We start from the raw sequence: 21,436 nt of genomic DNA, 5'->3' as shown, positions 1-21,436 counted from the left end.
GATAAACATCTAGATTCTAGAATGGTAGTTTTCATAATTATGGTTTATTGGATTGGGTTTATACAGTTTACACACCATAGTGGCTTGCAGCTTGCTAATGAAAAACCAATGGAAAAAAACCACTCTAGTAAAATGCCGATATTATCCACGTTGGTCTGTTCCTGAACTAAGGGTGGATGTGTCATTTAACAAACAGCTGATCACGCACATTTCACTTGTCTTCTTTATTAATTTTTTTTCTTTTTTTTTCCTAAAGCTTTTTCTAAATACATCAGTTGTGTTGTGTGTGTTCGTTTTTTTTACACAAACCAAAAAAAAAAAAAAAAAATCCACTAAGGATTAAGGAAAAAATAAAAAATAATAATCAGGAAAATAGTTTTCTCCAGAAATCGAATTCGAGAAACGGGAGTAACAAGTGGTGGTAGCCACAGATGAGTTCATCGTTTTGTTTTTGACCAGATCTGATTTTGATTTCGTCTTTGACGTTCAATAATCCAATCCGCTCTTCTTCTTCTTCTTCTCCGATCGCGATTTCCATCTGACCAGAGAGAGAGATGTCAGACGCTCTTTCTGCCATTCCGGCCGCTGTTCATCGCAATCTCTCCGATAAACTCTATGAGAAGCGCAAAAATGCTGCCCTTGAGGTTTCTCATTCGCTTCTCTTCTCTCTTCTTTTGCCTCTTTTTTTTTTTTTTTTTTAGGGTTTTTCCTTACTTCTCATTCAATTGTTTTCTGAGATGATGATAGTTTCTTTTTTGTATCTTCGATTTTGTAGCTTGAGAATATTGTGAAGAATCTAACTTCTTCGGGTGATCATGACAAGATCTCCAAAGTCATTGAGATGTTGATTAAGGAATTTGCCAAATCTCCTCAAGCTAATCATCGAAAGGTCTCCCCCAAATTTGCATTTTGCGTTTCTACTTAGATCCGAGGGTTTTCCGATTTTTTCCTTTGTGAAATTGCTTTGATCATTGGGTCTTTTTTTTTTTTGTGGTATAATAATAGGGTGGTCTTATTGGCTTAGCTGCTGTTACTGTTGGTTTGTCTACAGAAGCTGCTCAATATCTTGAGGTATATATATATGTATGGAGTGTGAATTGTTCAAGCAGCATATGCACTATATATAACACATAGTTAAGCTATCTGCTCATAGTAAGATTTGAAAAGCTATGATTACTGTTGTACTCTTTTTCAATGTATAAATCCATCTATGGTATTTGTCTACTTTCTTTCTTGGATTATGAAAACGTTTTCTAATTTTTCTTTTTTCATTCATGACATGTGAAGCACATAGTGCCACCTGTGATTAATTCCTTTTCTGATCAAGATAGCCGAGTTCGGTACTATGCATGTGAAGCTCTATATAACATTGCAAAGGTAAAAGATTTTACTAGTATCCATTGTGTTTCAGTTCATTCTTCTATGTGATACTGTCATTGATCCACAGTTGCCTATTTTTTTTTTTTTTTCTGGTTTACTACTACAGGTTGTGCGAGGCGATTTCATTATTTTCTTCAATAAGATTTTTGATGCCTTGTGCAAACTCTCAGCAGATTCTGATGCCAATGTCCAAAGTGCTGCTCATCTTTTGGATCGCCTTGTTAAGGTGTGGACAGTTTTTTTTCTTACACATGATACTTTTGATTTTAAACATTACGCTGAATTAGAGTTAAAACCTTGTAAAGCAGGATATTGTGACGGAAAGTGATCAGTTCAGGTTTGTCTAGTTAGCTTTTTTTTCGTCTGTGTATCAAAACTATATCTGTCACTATTAACTTTACTTGACGCTCTATTTCTTTTGGATTTGGATTTTTTGCAGTATTGAGGAATTCATACCTCTTTTAAAAGAGCGTATGAACGTTCTAAACCCTTATGTACGGCAATTTCTGGTAGGATGGATCACTGTTCTTGATAGTGTTCCAGACATTGATATGCTTGGGTTTCTGCCTGACTTTCTAGATGGTAACTGCACTTTGCTAACTTCAGCTTGATGTATATTTTGTTACTTGTGTGTCAGCTGACGCAACTTGTCATTGAATTTCAGGGTTATTCAATATGTTGAGCGACTCTAGTCATGAAATACGACAACAAGCTGATTCAGCTCTTTCAGAGTTTCTTCAAGAGATTAAAAATTCACCAGTAAGACTTCTGTTGTGTGGCCTTATTTTTTGGACTAAGAAAAAAATCCTGCTAGCATATTCCTTTTCTCAACTAATTTTCTGGAGGTCTATCTTTTCTTGTTAGCTCGTGTACTTTTTAAAGACAATATTTATGTTTCATTGGTAAATTACTGACTCGAGCGGTGCTACTGTTGAAGTCTGTAGATTATGGTCGCATGGCTGAAATACTGGTGCAGAGGGCTGCTTCTCCTGATGAATTTACTCGATTAACAGCCATCACGTGGGTAAGCAGAAAAACCATGCTTCTTCTTGGCCTCTTCCAGTTACATATATGGGTACTTTGACTTCTCAGGAGATTCATGTACTAAGAATATCTGCTTTTTATTAAATGTCTTTTGTAGATAAACGAGTTTGTAAAACTTGGGGGTGACCAGCTCGTGCGTTATTACGCTGATATTCTTGGGGCTATTTTGCCTTGCATATCTGACAAAGAAGAGAAAATTAGGGTGGTAAGTTTGCTTCTCCTCCTCCCCGGTAATTGAAACTGTAGGTTTTGTATGCAACTTTTCACTTTCTTTGTTTTTTCAATTTTCTTCCCACAAGGTTGCTCGTGAAACCAATGAAGAACTTCGTTCAATTCATGTTGAACCCTCGGATGGTTTTGACGTTGGCGCAATTCTCTCTGTTGCAAGGAGGTTAGTTTTTCTCTATCTTTGTTTTTCTCCTTTTGAATGATATAAAATCTCGCCTGTTTTTGTGATTTGTGAGTTTTTCCATCGAGCAGGCAGCTATCAAGTGACTTTGAGGCTACACGAATTGAAGCATTGAATTGGATATCAACACTTTTAAACAAGCATCGTACAGAGGTAAAGAACTGGTTTTTGTTTGGGCATCATTCTTTTCAAGTTTGCCCTTTTGGTTTGTTTCTATATAACTAAATTGCTAATCTTGTAACAGGTCCTGTGCTTCCTGAATGACATATTTGACACCCTTCTAAAAGCACTATCTGATTCTTCTGACGACGTAAGTTTTATTCCCTGACTGTTTGTTTGATTGGTTGTTGAACTCTGTGATATGTAGGTTTGGTTTTGCCTAGTAATGAACTTATCTGATATTTGAACTATCTGGACTTGAAAATATACTTTAGGTGGTGCTCTTGGTTCTGGAGGTTCATGCTGGTGTAGCAAAAGATCCTCAACACTTTCGCCAGCTCATTGTATTTCTAGTCCACAATTTCCGAGCTGATAATTCTCTTTTGGAAAGGTTAGTTGCATCTAATAATCTGCCTTTAAGTTGCTGGAAAGAACATATTTATTTAGTTGGGCAAAACATTTCTCTTTACAGGCGTGGTGCCCTTATCGTCCGAAGAATGTGTGTACTTTTGGATGCCGAAAGAGTCTACCGAGAGCTCTCAACAATTCTTGAGGGAGAAGATAATCTTGACTTTGCCTCTACCATGGTTCAGGTATTATCTCCTTTTCCTAGATATCTTCAATTAAGGAATGTTTTTAAGGTCAGTACAGTGAGTTGATTGTTTTTGTCTGCGTGGTTTATATTAGCCCTTTGAGAGTTGACTGGGTTTTTCTCACTTTGAGTTATCAATCACTAGACTGCCTTTTTGTTTTATGTTTCAGGCATTGAATTTGATTTTGCTTACTTCCCCGGAGTTATCGAAATTACGAGATCTATTAAAAGGTTCACTCGTCAATCGCGAAGGGAAAGAACTTTTTGTTGCCTTGTATACTTCATGGTGCCATTCACCCATGGCAATTATAAGCCTCTGCTTATTAGCTCAGGTAAAAAAAAACAACAAGAAACGTAAAGTTAACACAATATGATTCTGTTGACTATCTGTATTGAATATCGAGAAAACGGAATTATTAACAGGCTTACCAGCATGCGAGTGTCGTGATTCAATCTTTGGTAGAAGAAGACATCAATGTCAAATTTCTAGTACAGCTTGATAAATTGATCCGGCTTCTCGAAACTCCAATCTTTACTTACCTTAGGTTGCAGGTTTGCTTGAATTATCTCAAACTATCCGTTTCCTTTTATGGATTCTTTCGTTGCTACCAAAACCTTTTTTTTCTTCTGCAGCTTCTTGAACCAGGAAGATACACATGGTTGCTGAAAACACTTTATGGTCTTTTAATGTTACTTCCCCAGGTAAAACGAAAAGAAAAGAAGAAACAGACTTATTTGGTTTGTTGGAAAATTGCTGTGTTCTTTAAAAAAGTTGTTAACTCCTGGTTTTGTTTATGTATGCAGCAAAGCGCGGCATTCAAGATACTTAGAACAAGACTCAAAACTGTGCCAACGTACTCATTCAGTAATGGAAACCAAATAGGAAGAGCAACTTCAGGAGTTCCTTTCTCTCAGTATATGAATCAAAACGAGGACGGTGACTTAGAAGAAGATAATAGCAACAGTTCTCACCAAGGAATCAATTTTTCTGCGCGGCTACAACAGTTTGAGAACGTACAGAATCTGCATCGTGGCCAGGCAAGGACTAGAGTGAACTACTCATATCACACTTCCTCTTCTTCTACATCAAAGGTACATAGAACGCAGCACATGTATCTTAAGGCTTGGAGTGTTGAATGTTATTAGACATAGATAGGCTCATGGTGCTTTTTATTGATCTGTTAGGAGATGAGGAGATCTGAAGAACAACAACAACAGCAGCAGCAACAACAACAACAACAACGACCACCACCTTCCTCGACATCATCATCAATTGCAGACAACAATCGACCTCCATCAAGATCTTCAAGAAAAGGCCCTGGTCAATTACAGCTTTAACCAACCTTGGTAATCATAAATAATAAATAATATCCATCCCCGACAATCATCATCATCATCTTCTTCTTCTTTGTGTGGACACCACCGGTAACCCTTCAAGTTTCCTCGGAACTTGGGGAAAAGCTGCGGTCGTGTGTCCATCCCTCTCTTTCTATCTCTATCTCGATCTCTCTGTCGGGTTTTTTTTTATTTACGAGAGATTCTTCTTCAGTCCACCTTATATTTTTTTTTTGGGGTTCGTTTCATGAATTTGTTTCATTGTTTGGAGTCTTTATATCTTACCTTTTGTGGAGGATGTAAGAAAAAGAAGTGATCATGTGGTTTTGTGTTGTTTTTTTATAACTGGAAAACCACATGAGGTTTGTAGAGGTGACTTATTGGATATTTATGTTGAATGATGCTCCCTTTTCCACAGATTTATACAATGTTTGCTCATAAGCTTATTGATTAACATTTGAAGGGTGCATATGATAGTGCTCATCGCCGAATGATAAAAATTTACTAGTTCCTAACGCATGATTCACTATTACTTGAATGAATAGTAACAGGAAGTACAACAGAAACAATAAAGATATCAGATATGGTATACTGGTGGCGACTTTATTGCTGCTATATACTGTATGATACACATACTACAAGAAGATTGTTACTTTCATTTATTCTAAGAATACACAACAAGAGTAGGGAGGCTCTATACAAAGACGCTTCAGCAGCAGCAATAAGTGTTGAGATCAAAGAGCAATAATCTTCTCGAAATCTGATTCATCTTCAAAATCAGAAACATGATGAGAGTAAGACCATGAAAACGACTTGCTACTCCCTCTCCTAATCCTTCTCTGCGAATCACTACCGCTCCTAAACCTCTGCCGAAACACGAAATAACACATACTCGCCAACGTCCCTACCAAGATGGGTGCTCCAAGCAACGTCACCGTAATGGCCATCCATGAATTCCCCTTTCCCACAACCGCAAACGCAATCGCCAAAAATGCTCCGAACGTGCATGCACAAGCTGCCCACATTAGCTTATTCACAACCGACACAACTTTCTTCTGTGCCCGTGTGTCCCATGCAACCAAAGTTATCTGAACCACCACAACCGCTAGCGATATAAACAGCGATGTCGCGTTTAAAAGACAGAAAATGCGGAATCCAGTTCTCCCCGCGATATCGGCTTGTCCCACATGCGACCCCTCCGTGAAGTACTGCCCCGGCAAGTTGAATATAGCCAAGAACGCTATGGAAGCGAACAGAACCGCCACCACCGTTATCGAGTTAGTCGTGTTCTGAACTGCTTCTCTGTGAAGTTTCCTCAACTCTTTCGCGATCCCAGAGACACGGCGGTTGGTTTTCTCATTCTGCAAAAGCTGAGATTGCACCTCGTGTTTGATATCGCTCACAGCTCGCTTCAATGCTCTCGCCTCATCTTCCCGACCAATGAACCTCCCGTGCTTAGCACCAGCTTCTACTAACGCCTCATTGATCTCCAAAGCGGATTCGCTATATTGCAACTTATCAGCCAAATCCATAGCTGTTTCTTTCTGGTTGTTAATCGCATTCACTTCAATCACCGTAAAGGTCAGCAACAAGCTCGTTATCTAACAAACAAAACACAAAGGCATCTATGTAAGTATCATTATTAGATATTCGAAAGAAGAAAAGGAGCAGTGTATTATAATAATACCTGTGGCCGAGCCTTTCGAGTAGAGATATGCAGAGCAGTGTTCCCTTTACGATCTCTCTCATTCAATATCGTGTAATCAGCTTGTAAAATCTCTTCAACTACTTCCATGCTTCTCCCCTTAACAGCCATGTGAAGACCTGTCTGACCTTTCTTATCTTTGATACCAACGATCGCTGCGTCTTTCTCAATGAGAGCTTTCACTATCCGAAGTAGCCCGTACCTTCCCGCTGTGTGTAGAGATGTCTTCCCGTTCTTTCTCACGATCATTGCACAGCTTGGATCGACATCAAGCATAGCATTTACTATTTCTAAGTGATCTTGAACCGCAGCTGCGTATAACGGACTCGTATTGGAAGCGTCGCAGATTCTACAGAGCTCTGGCCATAATCTCAGTAGCTCCTTCACAATTCCTGGATATCATCCATAAGCAGAAGAGCCCCAAAAGGGTCAAAGATCACAAACACAGAGCCAAAGTTTGAAATTTTGAATTCAGCAAAAAAAAGAGAGTGAAGATTGCAAAAATTAGAGAGACATACCCAAGTGACCTTTCTTAGCAGCGACATGAAAGGCGTTCATGTCGGATTTGGATCTGAGCTTAACTGTCTCCAAACTACAAAATCTAATCAAGTAACTGAAAATGTCTTCAAGATTCTCAGCGGCGGCTATATACAAGGCGGTCTCACCGGCGTCGTTTTGCACAGACATAAGCTCAGCGACGGCGGAAGAAGGGCATGACTCATCAATGATTAGCTCGTCGTCGGTTAAATTATCAACTAACTGTTGGAGTTGACTAAGATCTCCTGATCGAACAGAGGAGAAGAAAGCTTGGTGAGTAAGAAACTTCATCTGCTTCATCTCCATCTCTCTCTCTTTCTCTGTAAAAGCTCTCACCTTCTCTCTAAACCCCAAAAAGTTCTCAACTTTACACAGACTCAGTACTCTCTCTCTCTCTCTATCTCAAGAAGTCTCAGTAAAAACCCATCAGAAAAACAGATTCGATCTCCAAAAAGCTACTATTTTTTTAGTTATGCTTTGCTATGAAATTGGGGATTCATGTGAAACCGTGTTTGAGTTCTTTGCTTCTTTTTTGTTTGTTTGATTGCTCTTTACAATATTAAAAAAATTGTTCTTTAAGGTTATATGCTTTTTTTTTTTTTTTTTTTTTTATGTTGACACAAAAAAGAAAAAGATAATGGGGGGAATCTTTCTCTCCATCAATCAAAACCTGAATGGTCTCTGTGTAATTTTTCCCCTTCAATAATTCGTTTTCTCTGTATTTTTATTTTTTAAAAATTATGTATTTTTATTTTCTGTTTTCGACGAGACAGCAACATTTTTTGTTATAAACTTATACCAAATTATTTTTTTGTACTATATAGATAACGTATGTGGACCGTTGACAGTTGGAATATTTAAAATTTTTGGAAATATATATCTCAAACGACATGTGATTTTCAATTATGAATATATATTATCAATCAAGCTAACACTATGAACATGATGTAATTTTTTAAAACTAAAAACATACTACATGTATGTGCAGTACAGGCCTGCTTTGCACAATGCAGAGAAATACGAAACTTCTGTCATGTAATATGGCTTTTTACTTGACATTTTGCCCCCCCCCCCCCCCCCCAAAAAAAAGTTAATACTGTGACTTACAAGGAATTTTAGCAACTTTATCATCAGTAAAAGAAGTTTTAACTTGTGTGTTTCGTGCAGACGTATTCTTCAAACAAATTTAATATTGTATATTTGTGTTAGTGGGATTTTGAGTAGGTTTTATATGCATGTTTTAGACTTGTTATCCTGTTGGGGATCTCTTGGATGATTTGCACTTTGCACCTTGGTGAATGTCTTCTCTCCAATACCAGAGTTGGAAAAGAAAAAGAAAAAAATTGTCCCAAAGCCCAAATACAACTCAATTATATTGAGACAAATGGGTTGATGTTTTACAGGGTGTCTATTTTGTTGAAACCCATGTTTTTCATGGGCTTGAAAGCCCATTATAATTATCAAAGTAAACTCTTTGTCTTCTTCTTTTGTGTTTGCATATGAATGAATGGGATGCTTCACGTTGACGTCAAACAACCCACCGTCAACGTCTCCGCAACGGAACCACCACCGACCCAAATGACCGGCATCACCGTCAGTTTAACAGTTTCATATAAGTCTTAATTCATTGTATTGATAGTTTCAGAAAATTTACTAATAAAAAGAATTACAAATATTATGGTTTATGTTAGAAATCTAGAATAACTCTTAATTATTATGCTAAGAATTTAAACTGATTTAAAAGACAAAGAAATAGAATAAAAATAAAGTTACATTGTAGAAAAGGATCAGGCCGCAAGTGAGCCACGTCGAAAGATAGTGACTGTAATTTTTGGATTTTATCCACAAAACAACCAATTATAAAAGAGAAAACAAACAAAACTCAATTAATTTAAATTATCATATTGTGGAAAATTTATGTGTTCTAGAAAAAAAAAAAGTAAACAATGACTTCAGCATTACATTTAATAGAAGTAAACTTTGAAAAGGATGTGCCCTTCAAAGTCTTCGAAATCCTACTTGGATCCAATACATACAAACCATTTTTTAAGTACACAGTTTTGTATTTTTCCTACAAATCATTATACAATTTTTTGTTAAAAACAATATGGATAAATAAAACTGTATTTTTCAAATTATTAATTCATTCACATTGGTATATATATTACTACTTGGGTATAATATCATGTAGTCATTATTACATAGATTATTTTTAACATCTCATCAGCTCATTTATTAACATTGTTGATAATAAAATTATCATGTAATGAAATCATCAAGAACATAGAAATGATAAGTATACAAATACAGAAATCATTATCTGCTTTTTTCCGTTCGTATGCAGGTGTTTAAAGTTTACATGCACTGAGGTTCCTTAGTTAACTATATCTCCATACACTCGTATAAATTTGACACTAACTATTGTTTCTTTTACTAATGTAATCTATACAATGCCAATATAAATAAATGTTGGGTTTGGTTGATCCAACAAAATTGCCCCCACCTCTGTCTACGGAGAACCCATCAGGTCACATGGAGGTGTACTAATTGAATCGCTCTTTATTATTTATATAAACAAAAGCATTTAATTAAATTATTGTATAATCATTATAAGTGTTGGAAGATTACCATACATTCGAAATAAACATGTCCATAATTAGACAGAAATAAAATAAAAAAGCCCTAATAATGTATAATTTCATATTTTCAGACAAAATACTCTTTTAAACCAGTGGTTTGTTTCTTGAGGTAATAAACAATTCAACTACATTTCTTAAAGCAGCGATTGGTTGACATTATTTTTATTTTTTGGGGGAACTGTACTTCATAATATTATGAATTGCATAGTATTTTTTTTGTTAAAACTAATATCATCAATGTTACTACAATCATTTTCTAGGTTTCCAAAAAAAACTACTCATGATGGGTTAAGAAATATTGATCAGGCTTAAGACGAGTAGCTAGACGATCAAACAAAAACAACCACGATCTAAGCAGCTAAGCTTACAAGAGCAATCGAATCAGCTCGCAACAAGGAGTGAAAACTCCATATGGCCATAACAATGATTTATTATCTTAAACAGTTTCCTTTGTTGATAGTATATCCTCATCTCTTTTTTTGATAAAACTGATATATGGTAGCAATCTACAATTTTGTTTTGGACCATAGTTGTTGGATTGGTCCTCGTTTCAATCATAGATAGTAGCCTAGTAGTATATACGTTCTAAATTGTTAGAAAACTTGTCTCTTCTACATATTCCGTGGAGTATTATGGAACCTTATTTGGAATATTCTGGTTTCAGAAGAAAAAATCCTTAAAAATCGTAGTAAAAAGTAGTTTTTCTAACTAAATATTGAAAGAAAACGAAATAGTATTATATAACTCATTGAAAACAAAACCTACTCCTATTAAAAGACATGAAATTATATTTTATAACATTCATAATCTGTTAATCAGACTCAAATGAAAGAAAAGAAAAAACTATTTATATGAAGAGAGAGTTGATAACTTGCATAATATGTATTATTAGAGAGGGAAAAAGAGAGCATGTGGTGTCCGACCATTTCAACCCTCACGACTTGCTCGGGTCTTCCTCTGATGCCGACATCTTCTTTCTTTTTTATTTCTTTTCTTTTCTTAAATTATAGACTGTGGGGTTCTAGACTTCTAGTACAATACTATTAATATCTCACCAATATTTTAGCTTAATTAACCATTTTAGTAGCTTATAAAACTTCAAACTTAAATTCAAACTGAGGTCTCAAATCTACAGCTGATCGATGCAATAAGTTTGTAGTAGTTAAGAAAATAAAACCAGTAAAGATCGGTGCGAGATGTCGACCAACCGAAAGAATGGTTATTTTAAATTCAGTTTTAAACCCTTTGTAACCAATTTTCTACGTCTTTTTCATGTCATGCGTATATTTAACTGTTTATATATAGACATTTACATTCAAATGTCGTTTTCAGATTTTGTGTGTTTTTATAATCGAGCATAGTAAATATATTAAGGGATTAGGTTTAGTTTAGGTTTTGTGAGCATAAAATATTATATTTCTCATATATTTTATAAGGTTTCTATTAGTCTATTAACACTATATATTGCCCAAAGTAAATTAATTCTTCCGATATGGGATAATTCTAACAGTTTCCATTCTTCTCTCTTACTTCTCAACATTTGATTAAATCTAGATGTTGTGAAACAGCTAAAATTCAAATTAAATTCTAGAAAGTGGCTTTTCCTTGTTTTTCTCGATTCTCTTATAGTTTTATAAATTTAAATGGAATCGTAGGAAAGTCTTCCATATTTTTAATGTGGATTCTGGAAGAAACACTCGAAAAGGGCAAAGTCTTTTCTATGTTTAAGGTGAAAATGTAAAAAATATATTAACTTCATTCTAGAGAAAAAATAGAAAAAACATTTCAAAAGAAATTGACTAAAAAAATCAATTTGATGGACTTTTGTTAATATACATTTCTACCTAGATTAGTGCACTGCAAAATGATGATTTTCAGATGGATTCGTAGAAAACCTTTCATATTTTTAATGTGGATTCTGGAAGAAATACTTGAAAGGGAAAAGTCTTAATCAGATCTTTAATCGTTAGTTTTCTTAGAGACTTAATTAATAATATTTCTAAAAGAAGAAGGTTAAGTTATTATCGGTTAAGAAACTAACACATAATATGTACCACCCGAATCCAAATATATAGCTTTTTACGTAACGAGTATATCAAATGTTCTAAAAATTATTATTGTTCTATATGGTATAATATATTTTATGAATTTTCTATGTTTAAAATATTAAATGATTTTTTTTAAAATACATCTCTAGCTAGATTGTTACATATAAATAAAATGATGAGTGTTCTATCAATATGTATGAAAAAAACAGATGAGAATTAATCAATTATAAAAAGATATATATCAAGATTATAATTTTTCCAAAAAGATAATATAGACTATGGTCGGGGCGGTCAAATCTGTCAGCGGTTTAGTCCGCCCCAAAAATAGGCCGGACAGTAAATCGCTACGGACCAACTTTATTTATACATAAAAATAGTCTGTAGTTGGTCTGGCGGCGGTTTTCTTTCTAATAATGACGGCGAATATTCGCCATCTTTCTTGAATTGTTTCACTAATACGGACTAAATTTGTGAATGGTAAATAAAAAACGATCTAATCCGTAAATAGATTTTTCCGCCTCAACCGCTGTAACTATTCACACCCATAATAGACTTTCGAAAAATTGGTGTCAAAATTACTCGAATGAAAACTAAAAAGTAATGATAGGATATAGCAAAAACGAATACTTTTAGAACCTAAAAATATGAAAATGATAGGGTCAGTTTTCTTGGTTGGACTACATCATATTAGTCGGTTTCGTCTGTGTATACCAGCAAATTTTTGTTGATTTTTGGTTACTGCGAAACAATTTGAACTTCACATCTTTTTAGTTCGGTGTGGAGATTCGGATCACCTAAAATTAGAAAAACAATAAACTAAAATAATAAATAAATTAGATTACTATTTATTATTATTCTATGATCCCATGATACCCTCGTGGTCGTGTCCATTTCCTAATTTCTCGGGAAATATTTTCATATCCATAATTTCAGCCAATGATTTCAAAATAATTTAACTATATATATTTTGCTATTCCAATAAACAAATGTGTTTCGTAACAAAGTCGCGTGGAATCCAAATATAGTAGGGCATATGGAAAATGAGAATGATTATTGATCTTTGTTATTAAAAAAAAAAGAAAAAAGAAAAAAAATCAAATGATCATTGATTAAGTTTAATGATTGTTAAGACTCTTTCCTGTCCATGTAATTTGTAAGCTGAGTGTCTTAAATGTCTTTGTGGTTGAGAGAGAAACATATTGTGCGGAGGTATCTCTTATCTCTGACCAATTCTATTCCATTTATTTGTTGTTGTCGTAATTTTATCCAGAGAAGTAGCTTCGAATTTGATCATGTTTTCATATTTTGTAGATAACACAATTAATCAGCAACCAAAAGTATTTCGGCGTGGGTTTTGGATTGTCATATTAGAATTTTCCTATAGCGTTAAAGTTTTGAATAGTAAAACACTCTTTAGATATCCATCACCAAGTGGGGCTCTTTTACTTGCCTTTTGTATAGTTAAACTTATTTATACAGCAACAATCAAAATTAAATCGTTAGAGATTGTCATATAAATGAATAATCTCAATAAACATTATTGAAACTTGATCAAATGTGACAAAATTGGATTATTATGAAAACACAAGAATCATGATGCATGCGTTACTAAGGTCATGTTTATCGGAGGTTCATAGCTAAGGTTCTTAGTGTTTTGTTCAAAAAAAATAAATCAAAAGAAAAGAAAAAATGTAAGATCTCCTCTTATATAGTATACTGGATCGTGGGTTAAGAGATGCTACGTGTCAGCTATCTGTTGGGCGAACAGAAAATACAAAACGAGAAAAAAATTGGAACGATTGATTTTATTATTTTTCCTCTCTCTCTTTCTCTTTCTCTCGCGATTGAAAGAGAATCATCTCGATCCGGTGGTGGTGACGCTGAAGGAGAATCATCTCGATCTGTCTATCGATTTCAAGATTTTATCGCGTAAAATCGGATTCGATTAAGCTAAAGATGAGGATGACATCTCTTGGGCTGATGTAATTTTGTTTATCCTATTACTAATTTCATCTAAATCTCTCTCTGTTTTTTTTTCTTAATTCACAAACTATATGTTCTGTTCTTTGTTAGAAAACGATTTGATCCAACTACTTTTTCTTTTCTTTTTAATTCAGTCTTGGTTTGGCTCGGTTTGTTTGTGAATACAAGTATACAACACTTGTTTGGTTTCTTTTTGAACATTAGAATTGCATCTATAAGTTTGATTGTATAGTTTCTCTTTCATCTTAATCGAAGATGTTTTTTGGATGAACTATGAAATATGTGATTCAATTTGTTACTGAGTTTGTGTAGTTTTGGGGTTTGTTGGATTTTGATTGAGAAACCTGATTTTGGCCAATTGAATAATAGTAGTAACTTTCTCTGGTTGATGTTCTCTGGCTACAAGATCTTTGTTCTTGAAACTAGAACTGGTTTCAGGATTGTAGTGAAATAGTATGGTTTGTAATCGATTGTGGGTGGTTTTGTTCTGTGTATGTGTCTCAACTCAATTCTACTGCTTCTTCCTGCCAGAAACAAACATATGTTTCGTAAATTTCAGCAATGTACTGTGGAACTATAAAAAAGCTGTCACTGCAAGGTATTAAACTGGTAAGTTCAGCAAAACTAGTGTTGTGATTATTTTTTGGAATGGGACAGAGATTGCTCTATACTTGATGGTGTGTGCAGGTTATGGTTTCTATGGAAATGGAGGATAACGATCCCAATAAAGAATTATAAATGTTGATGGCTTAAGTGAATTCATTTCTTGGATTAATGCTGACATAGTGAGAGTTTGCCTCATATAACTTTTAAATCTGTTATTTTGCAGGTATTGGTGGATTTCCAATAAAATCGGAAAGCTGCACATGAATGAATTATAGAAACTCCGAGAATCAATAAATTGATTCAACATCCGAGAGCAACAACAAGCTTGTACTCAGCACCAACAAGCCAAGAGCAACTTCAACTTCAATCCTCATGTCATGGTTCGTGCTTGTACTCTTGTCATGATTCTTTTTCATGTTTTGTTTGTAAAACAAGTTCTCTGATTTTTATCTAAAATTTTTAAATGTCAAAAAACAATATTTTCAAAAATAAGAGATCCAAAATTAAAATCTACCATTGGAGGAGAAAATTTTAACTAAGAGATCATGGGTTTTTATATTCAAAACAATACACAATTAATTCATAAAAAAATCAAATAATGTTTAAGAGACTCCAATTATGATACTACTGATAATCTTGCTCTAAGAGACTAAGGTCATTAATCATGTGTGGTGGTGAAAAAAAAATCCTTTTGGGGGAACTAAAGGGAAAAGATTCTAAATCGGTGGCTAAAACTTAAATACTGATGGTTGAAGCATTAAAACAATTCATATCTACGTACCACACATTTGCAGGAACATTTCATATTCGATATTAAAAGTCTAACTTATATTATTAGTTTTATCCAGTATTCATTGAACCTTTATGGTGCATTTAGCTTATATGTCCATGTTACTACCTACTCAATCCTCAATATTTTCTCTTTTCGTCTTTTTTTTTTCTTTTTCTTTCTACAATCTTGTTTGATATTTGGACTTGTAAAATCATCAGCTAAGTAGGAACATTATAAATTGACTTCTCTATTATACAAGAAATGTCGTTTCGATGTATTAAAATTGCAATAATGAAGTTAATTCGTTTAGGTTATAGTTTAAGTGAGCTAAATAAAGGCATAGGTAGGTCCTATTTTTGTGCCGTATTGTCTGTTTCATGCATGGGACTATATATATCGCAAACAAACAAATTTTTAAAACATATCATATTCGACCCATGAGGTTGGTATATAATAAGGAGCAAAAATATGAATCTTTCTCGAGTTTAAGAAACCGGTCCAAACCACGCATTATGCAATAGCAGCATTATATTGAATATAAGGATCGGATTACTTGTAAGCAGCATTATATGTAACGACTGCATCACTCAGGTAAGAAAATAAAACGTAGATACATCGAACATACATCAAACATAGACGCGTCCACTAACCGCGATTCAAACACGTACGCATTTGATCGAGCACATAGGATAGGAGCTTCGACGATGTCGACGCACGTGACCATGTCTCTTCCAAAGTCAACATAAACGTACCGCATAAGGATTGAGACTATTGCGGTTTTACTACTTTTCATAATTTTAAAATTTTACGTGTTTAATTGGTAGCCTAATGGCTAAATTAAAATGTCTCTCGTTATTAACCAATTAAACCTACAAACCGAGACCACGAAACGACAGAGAAACCCCTTAGACACTTCGACAGGGACAAGGTCCAATTATTAATTACTTTGAATTATTGGCTTATATGCCTTAGTTATAATTCTCTTAATTAAGTACTTCTTAATTTTGTTGACCTACCAATATTTTTACAAATTTATATAACCGGGCGTCTAATGTTGAAATCCACACTAGCCATTGTTTTTTAGTATTATTTTGCGACTATATATATTACTACCATGTAAATTTTGCAAGTAAAAGCTAATGACAAAAAAGGTTTGAATATATCGGATCATTGGCTAAAACTTCTAAAACCATGAGTATTTTACCATACCTCGATCTGTAATTACATTGTATTATCTTTCGAATATAAAATATCTCAACTCGTAGCATTATTTTATGGAGTATTAAATATTGCTAAAATATAAATGATGCACGCAAATATGTCGTTAAGTTATATGATACCAAAAAATTGCCCCACACTTGCAATATGAAGTGTTTTTACTTATAATCCAAAAGTTTGGTTGGTTTAATTTGTCCTCATTTAATATCTAACACTTGTTGCTCGGGCCTACCTTTCACAACGTATATTGAAATTTACAAATTTATACTATGAAAAATTGTTATTTAATTTATACGACGAACTTTAACGTTTTAAACATTATCATGTTCGGTTTTTATCTTGGAAACTAGAAAAAAAAAACATTAATTTTAACTACAACTAGGTGCTTCCCCACGCAACGCGTGGCTTGTGGTGTAGTTGACACTTTTTTGTTTTTTTGGTCTATTTCTTTTTCTCTTTTGTATTATTTCGTTTTAATTAGGCATATATGGGCTTCGCAGTCACTTGTATTAATACACTATATGTTTATATCATTTCGTTTAGATGTGTACAATTGTTGCGTTTATTTTTTATGAATTATGAGGATGTTGTTTCTTGCTTTTGAAGATCCAATCTTATCATTGACTGATATTGTTCCTAATACATTTATTGTATTTTAGATTTCTGATTAACTGCTTATGTAAACCCTTCATACGTTGATGTTGCAATAATAAGTTATTTTTTAAAAGTAATTATTTTCCGTGTAAGTGATTATGTTTGTATGTCCATGTTTTGGTCTAATATCAATAAGATCGTTTATGTTTTTCTTTAGTTGGCTTTGAAACCAATTTTGAGTTAAGCAAATAATGGGTCGAATTATGGTGTTAATAAGTAATATAGATTCTTATGTATATATATTGTATATATGTGACTATAAGTTTAGCTAACTAAAAAATTCTTTGATATTTAAATATAATATTGAACATATATATATATATATATTATTTGTGGGAGGAATGTGTGGAATTATTGGATAGAAGTTATTTTTGACCTCTTATGCCTTTAAAGTGATTAATGCATAATTTATTTTATTTTCAGTTATAATTTTATTTTAATGTGTGAGTTAAATGTTTTGGGTTTATTGGGTCTTAAATATTGTTTAAAGAAATTAGAAAGCAAAAAAAAAAAAAATAGAAAACATTAAATAAAAATCAACCAATAAGGAGAGACCAAAACCTTACTTTTATATATATGATATATTGCTTTAAACTTTGAAATGAGAAATATATTATAAACAATAATTTTACGTGAGAAATATATTAATTTAGCCAACCAAAATATGAATATAAGTTTAGCCAACCAAAATAATTAAAAAATATTAAAATTTAACGAAAAATAATTTCTCTTGAAAGATAATAAGTTAGTAAGAGGAATGAATTAATGTACAATTACTGGATAGGAGTTACATTTGAGTTAAATGGAGTTACATGTCTTTAATTATAAATAAATATTTTAATTTTTTTTATAACATAAAATAAATAATACCAAGTGGCTGAATCAAAATTCACATGATTTGGTTGTTTGTTGATATAAACTCAACACTTACACATAATAATTCAAAATAAAAATATTACTTTTTAAGTGACAAACTAAATTAGTTTTCTTATAAAGTTATATGAATTCTTCAATCTCAATAATTTTAAAAATCCCAAGGATAACTTATATTTTTTTTTGGTTTTTATTCATCAATTTAATTTTATAGTGCTAGATTTCATACTAATGGTTTCATCTTTAGAGAATTTAGTGAAATGATATTTTTAAAATTATATTTTATTTTTATATTTAAGTTCCAGTTGAATATGATTTGTTTTTTGGATCATTTTTTATTTTGATTAAAGACACAAAAAACTAATTGTTTAATTATGTTCTTTTTGTTTTCAAAAACCTCAAATCATAAAAAAAAAAATATATATATATATATATATATTATATTGATCTCTGCAGATTTATCAATTGGATCACAAAACAAAATAGTCTTTATAAATGGATAAATGGATAATTATATTGATCTTTAAATATTATATTGATCTTTATAAATTATTAAAAATGATACATGAATATGTGAGATAACCAGAGACATAATAAATAATTACATATGGATCATTTCAACTTCATGATCTTATTGTGTGGTGAATATTGTAAGGAAGTATGAAAATAATGACTTATAAGTGTTAATATAAAATAGAAAATGGTGATAAACATTTTAAAAGATTAAAATAAATATATAAGATATACATATCATACAAACTCTAAAACTAAGCTTTTACAATGATATTTGATTTGATTTTTTATAACCCATACAACAACAACAACAAAAAAAATACAAAACAAAACAAAACAAAACAAAACAAAACAAAAAAGAGATTTGAGAGTAGTGGAAGAAGATGAGAGAATGAAAGAGTGATAGACTAAGAGAACAAGATAATGATTATTTATAGAAAGAGAAATGATGAAAAATTACATTTAGAAAAATGAGAGTTACAATTCTAATTTATTGTTTTGTTTTAATATAATTGATTAATTCAACTTAGTGGAGAAATAAAGTTAATGCATAATTTATAGGGGAACAATACTTGGGTTCACCCCTAGGGGTGAACCTCTCCACTCACCCCTTATAAAATAAGAAAATAAAATCTGTATATATTATTATAAAATTAAAAATCTTAAACCGCTCTTTAATAAACCCAAACCGACATATATAAAATCTAAACCCTAACCATCTCATTTGTGAACCCAAACCGATATATAATTTCGTTCTACTTGTAAAATCTAAACTCTAACCATCTCATTTGTGAACCCAAACCGACATATAATTTCGTTTGAATTGTGAAATCTAAACCCTAACATCTCATTTGTGAACCCAAACCGACATATAATTTTGTTCTACTTTTAAAATCTAAACCCTAACCATCTCATTTGTGAACCCAAACCGACATATAAGTTCGTTTGAATTGTGAAATCTAAACCCTAACATCTCATTTGTGAACCCAAACCGACATATAATTTTGTTCTACTTGTAAAATCTAAACCCTAACCATCTCATTTGTGAACCCAAACCGACATATAATTTCGTTATAATTGTAAAATCTAAACCCTAACCAGCTCATTTGTAAATCCAAACCGACATATAATTACGTTTGAATTGTAAAATCTAAACTCTAACCACTTCATTTGTAAACCCAAACCGATAAATAATTTTATTCTAATTTTAAAAATCTAAACCAAGCCAATATTTATCTTTCCTTAATTAAAAGTATGCAGAATTTGTTTCCTTATTTAGTTTGCTTTTTAATTTAGTTTTGATTTATTTTTTAAATAAAATATTAGATGGAAGATTCTGATTGGCTGAGAGAAGAGGGGGTGAATGGAGAAGTTCACCCCTAGGGGTGAACCTAAGTATTTTACTTTATAAGGAGAAGCTATAAAGATTTCAGTTTTATATTATGTGAGTTAAATGTGAAATTAATTGTTTTTAAATTTGTGTTTTAATATAAATTTTTTTTTTTGTTAAAACTGCATTGCCAAGTGGACCAATAAGGAGAGTGAAACTCTATAAATTATTAAAAATGATACATGAATATGTGAGATAACCAGAGACATAATAGATAATTACATATGGATCATTTCAACTTTATGATCTTATTGTGTGGTGAATATTGTAAGGAAGTATGAAAATAATGACTTATAAGATGTTAATATAAAATAGAAAATGGAGATAAACATTTTAAAAGATTAAAATAAATATATAAGATATACATATCATACAAACTCTAAAACTAAGCTTTTACAATGATATTTGATTTGATTTTTTATAACCCATACAACAACAATAACAAAAAAAAACAAAACAAAACAAAACAAAAAAGAGATTTGAGAGTAGTGGAAGAAGATGAGAGAATGAAAGAGTGATAGACTAAGAGAATAAGATAATGAGTATTTATAGGAAGAGAAATGATGAAAAATTATATTTAGAAAAATGAGAGTTACAATTCTAATTTATTGTTTTGTTTTAATACAATTGATTAATTCAACTTAGTGGAGAAATAAAGTTAATGCATAATTTATAGGGAGAAGCTATAAAGATTTCAGTTTTATATTATATGAGTTAAATGTGAAAATTAATTGTTTTTAAATTTGTGTTTTAATATAAGTTTTTTTTTGTTAAAATTGCATTGCCAAGTGGACCAATAAGGAGAGACTAAAACTCTACTTTTATATATATGATATTGCTTTAAACTTTGAAATGAGAAATATATTATAAACAATAATTTTACATGAGAAATATATTAATTTAGCCAACCAAAATATAAATATAAGTTTAGCCAACCAAAATAAATAAAAAATATTAAAATTTAACCAAAAATAATTTCTCTTGAAAGATAATAAGTTAGTAGGAGGAATGAATTAATGTACAATTATTGGATAGGAGTTACATTTGAGTTAAATGGAGTTACATGTCTTTAATTATAAATAAATATTTTAATTTTTTATAACCTAAAATAAAAGGAATACCAAGTGGCTGAATCAAAATTCACATGATTTGGTTGTTTGTTGATATAAACTCAACACTTACACATAATATTTCAAAATCAAAAATATTACTTTTTAAGTGACAAACTAAATTAGTTTTCTTATAAAATTATATGAATTCTTCAATCTCAATAATTTTAAAAATCCCAAGGATAACTTATATTTTTTTTTGGTTTTTACTCATCAATTTAATTTATAGTGCTAGATTTCATACTAATGGTTTCATCTTTAGAGAATTTAGTGAAATGATATTTTTAAAATGATATTTTATTTTTATATTTAAGTTCTAGTTGAATATGTTTTGTTTTTTGGATCATTTTTAATTTTGATTAAAGACACAAAAAACCAATTGTTTAATTATGTTCTTTTTGTTTTCAAAAACCTCAAATCATAAAAAAAAAATATATATTATATTGATCTCTGCAGATTTAACAATTGGA

At 31.9% G+C, this 21,436-nt stretch overlaps 2 protein-coding genes and 1 long non-coding RNA gene across 4 annotated transcripts; 2 read left to right on the top strand and 1 right to left on the bottom strand.

Annotated features, from left to right (window-relative positions):
• Positions 1-170: 170 nt before the first annotated feature.
• LOC104783439 (protein VAC14 homolog) lies at positions 171-5,336 on the top strand. Of its 2 annotated transcripts, none has more exons than XM_087509680.1 (20): positions 171-644; positions 776-889; positions 1,006-1,071; positions 1,288-1,377; positions 1,487-1,606; positions 1,689-1,717; positions 1,820-1,962; positions 2,045-2,139; positions 2,318-2,404; positions 2,522-2,629; positions 2,724-2,815; positions 2,905-2,986; positions 3,078-3,143; positions 3,268-3,383; positions 3,465-3,585; positions 3,755-3,916; positions 4,008-4,136; positions 4,218-4,286; positions 4,389-4,676; positions 4,770-5,336. In XM_087509680.1, the coding sequence occupies exons 1-20, from the start codon at positions 555-557 to the stop codon at positions 4,920-4,922; spliced, it is 2,220 nt and encodes a 739-aa protein (XP_087365806.1). In that variant the 5' UTR covers positions 171-554; the 3' UTR covers positions 4,923-5,336. The 2 variants fall into 2 exon arrangements, with proteins under 2 accessions (XP_087365806.1, XP_087365805.1); XM_087509679.1 differs by having other exon boundaries at positions 253-644; positions 1,686-1,717.
• A 167-nt stretch (positions 5,337-5,503) lies between these two features.
• On the bottom strand, positions 5,504-7,927 carry LOC104779488 (ankyrin repeat-containing protein At2g01680). The gene is made up of 3 exons (XM_010503848.3): positions 7,143-7,927; positions 6,607-7,016; positions 5,504-6,520 (listed from the first exon to the last, which is right to left on the bottom strand). Exons 1-3 carry the CDS (start codon positions 7,465-7,467, stop codon positions 5,654-5,656), a joined length of 1,602 nt encoding a protein of 533 aa, XP_010502150.2. The 5' UTR covers positions 7,468-7,927; the 3' UTR covers positions 5,504-5,653.
• A 5,728-nt stretch (positions 7,928-13,655) lies between these two features.
• On the top strand, positions 13,656-14,976 carry LOC104779487 (uncharacterized). Its single transcript, XR_766483.3, has 3 exons — positions 13,656-13,830; positions 14,363-14,440; positions 14,661-14,976. It is a non-coding gene; the product is annotated as an uncharacterized LOC104779487 (long non-coding RNA).
• Positions 14,977-21,436: the final 6,460 nt, after the last annotated feature.

The sequence above is a fragment of the Camelina sativa genome, chromosome 4, assembly GCF_030686135.1.
Source record: "Camelina sativa cultivar CO46 ecotype springtype chromosome 4, ASM3068613v1".
NCBI classification, from domain to species: Eukaryota; Viridiplantae; Streptophyta; class Magnoliopsida; order Brassicales; family Brassicaceae; genus Camelina; species Camelina sativa.
The sequence above is the reverse complement of the archived record's forward strand: the minus strand, read 5'-3'. Positions and strand labels throughout refer to the sequence as shown.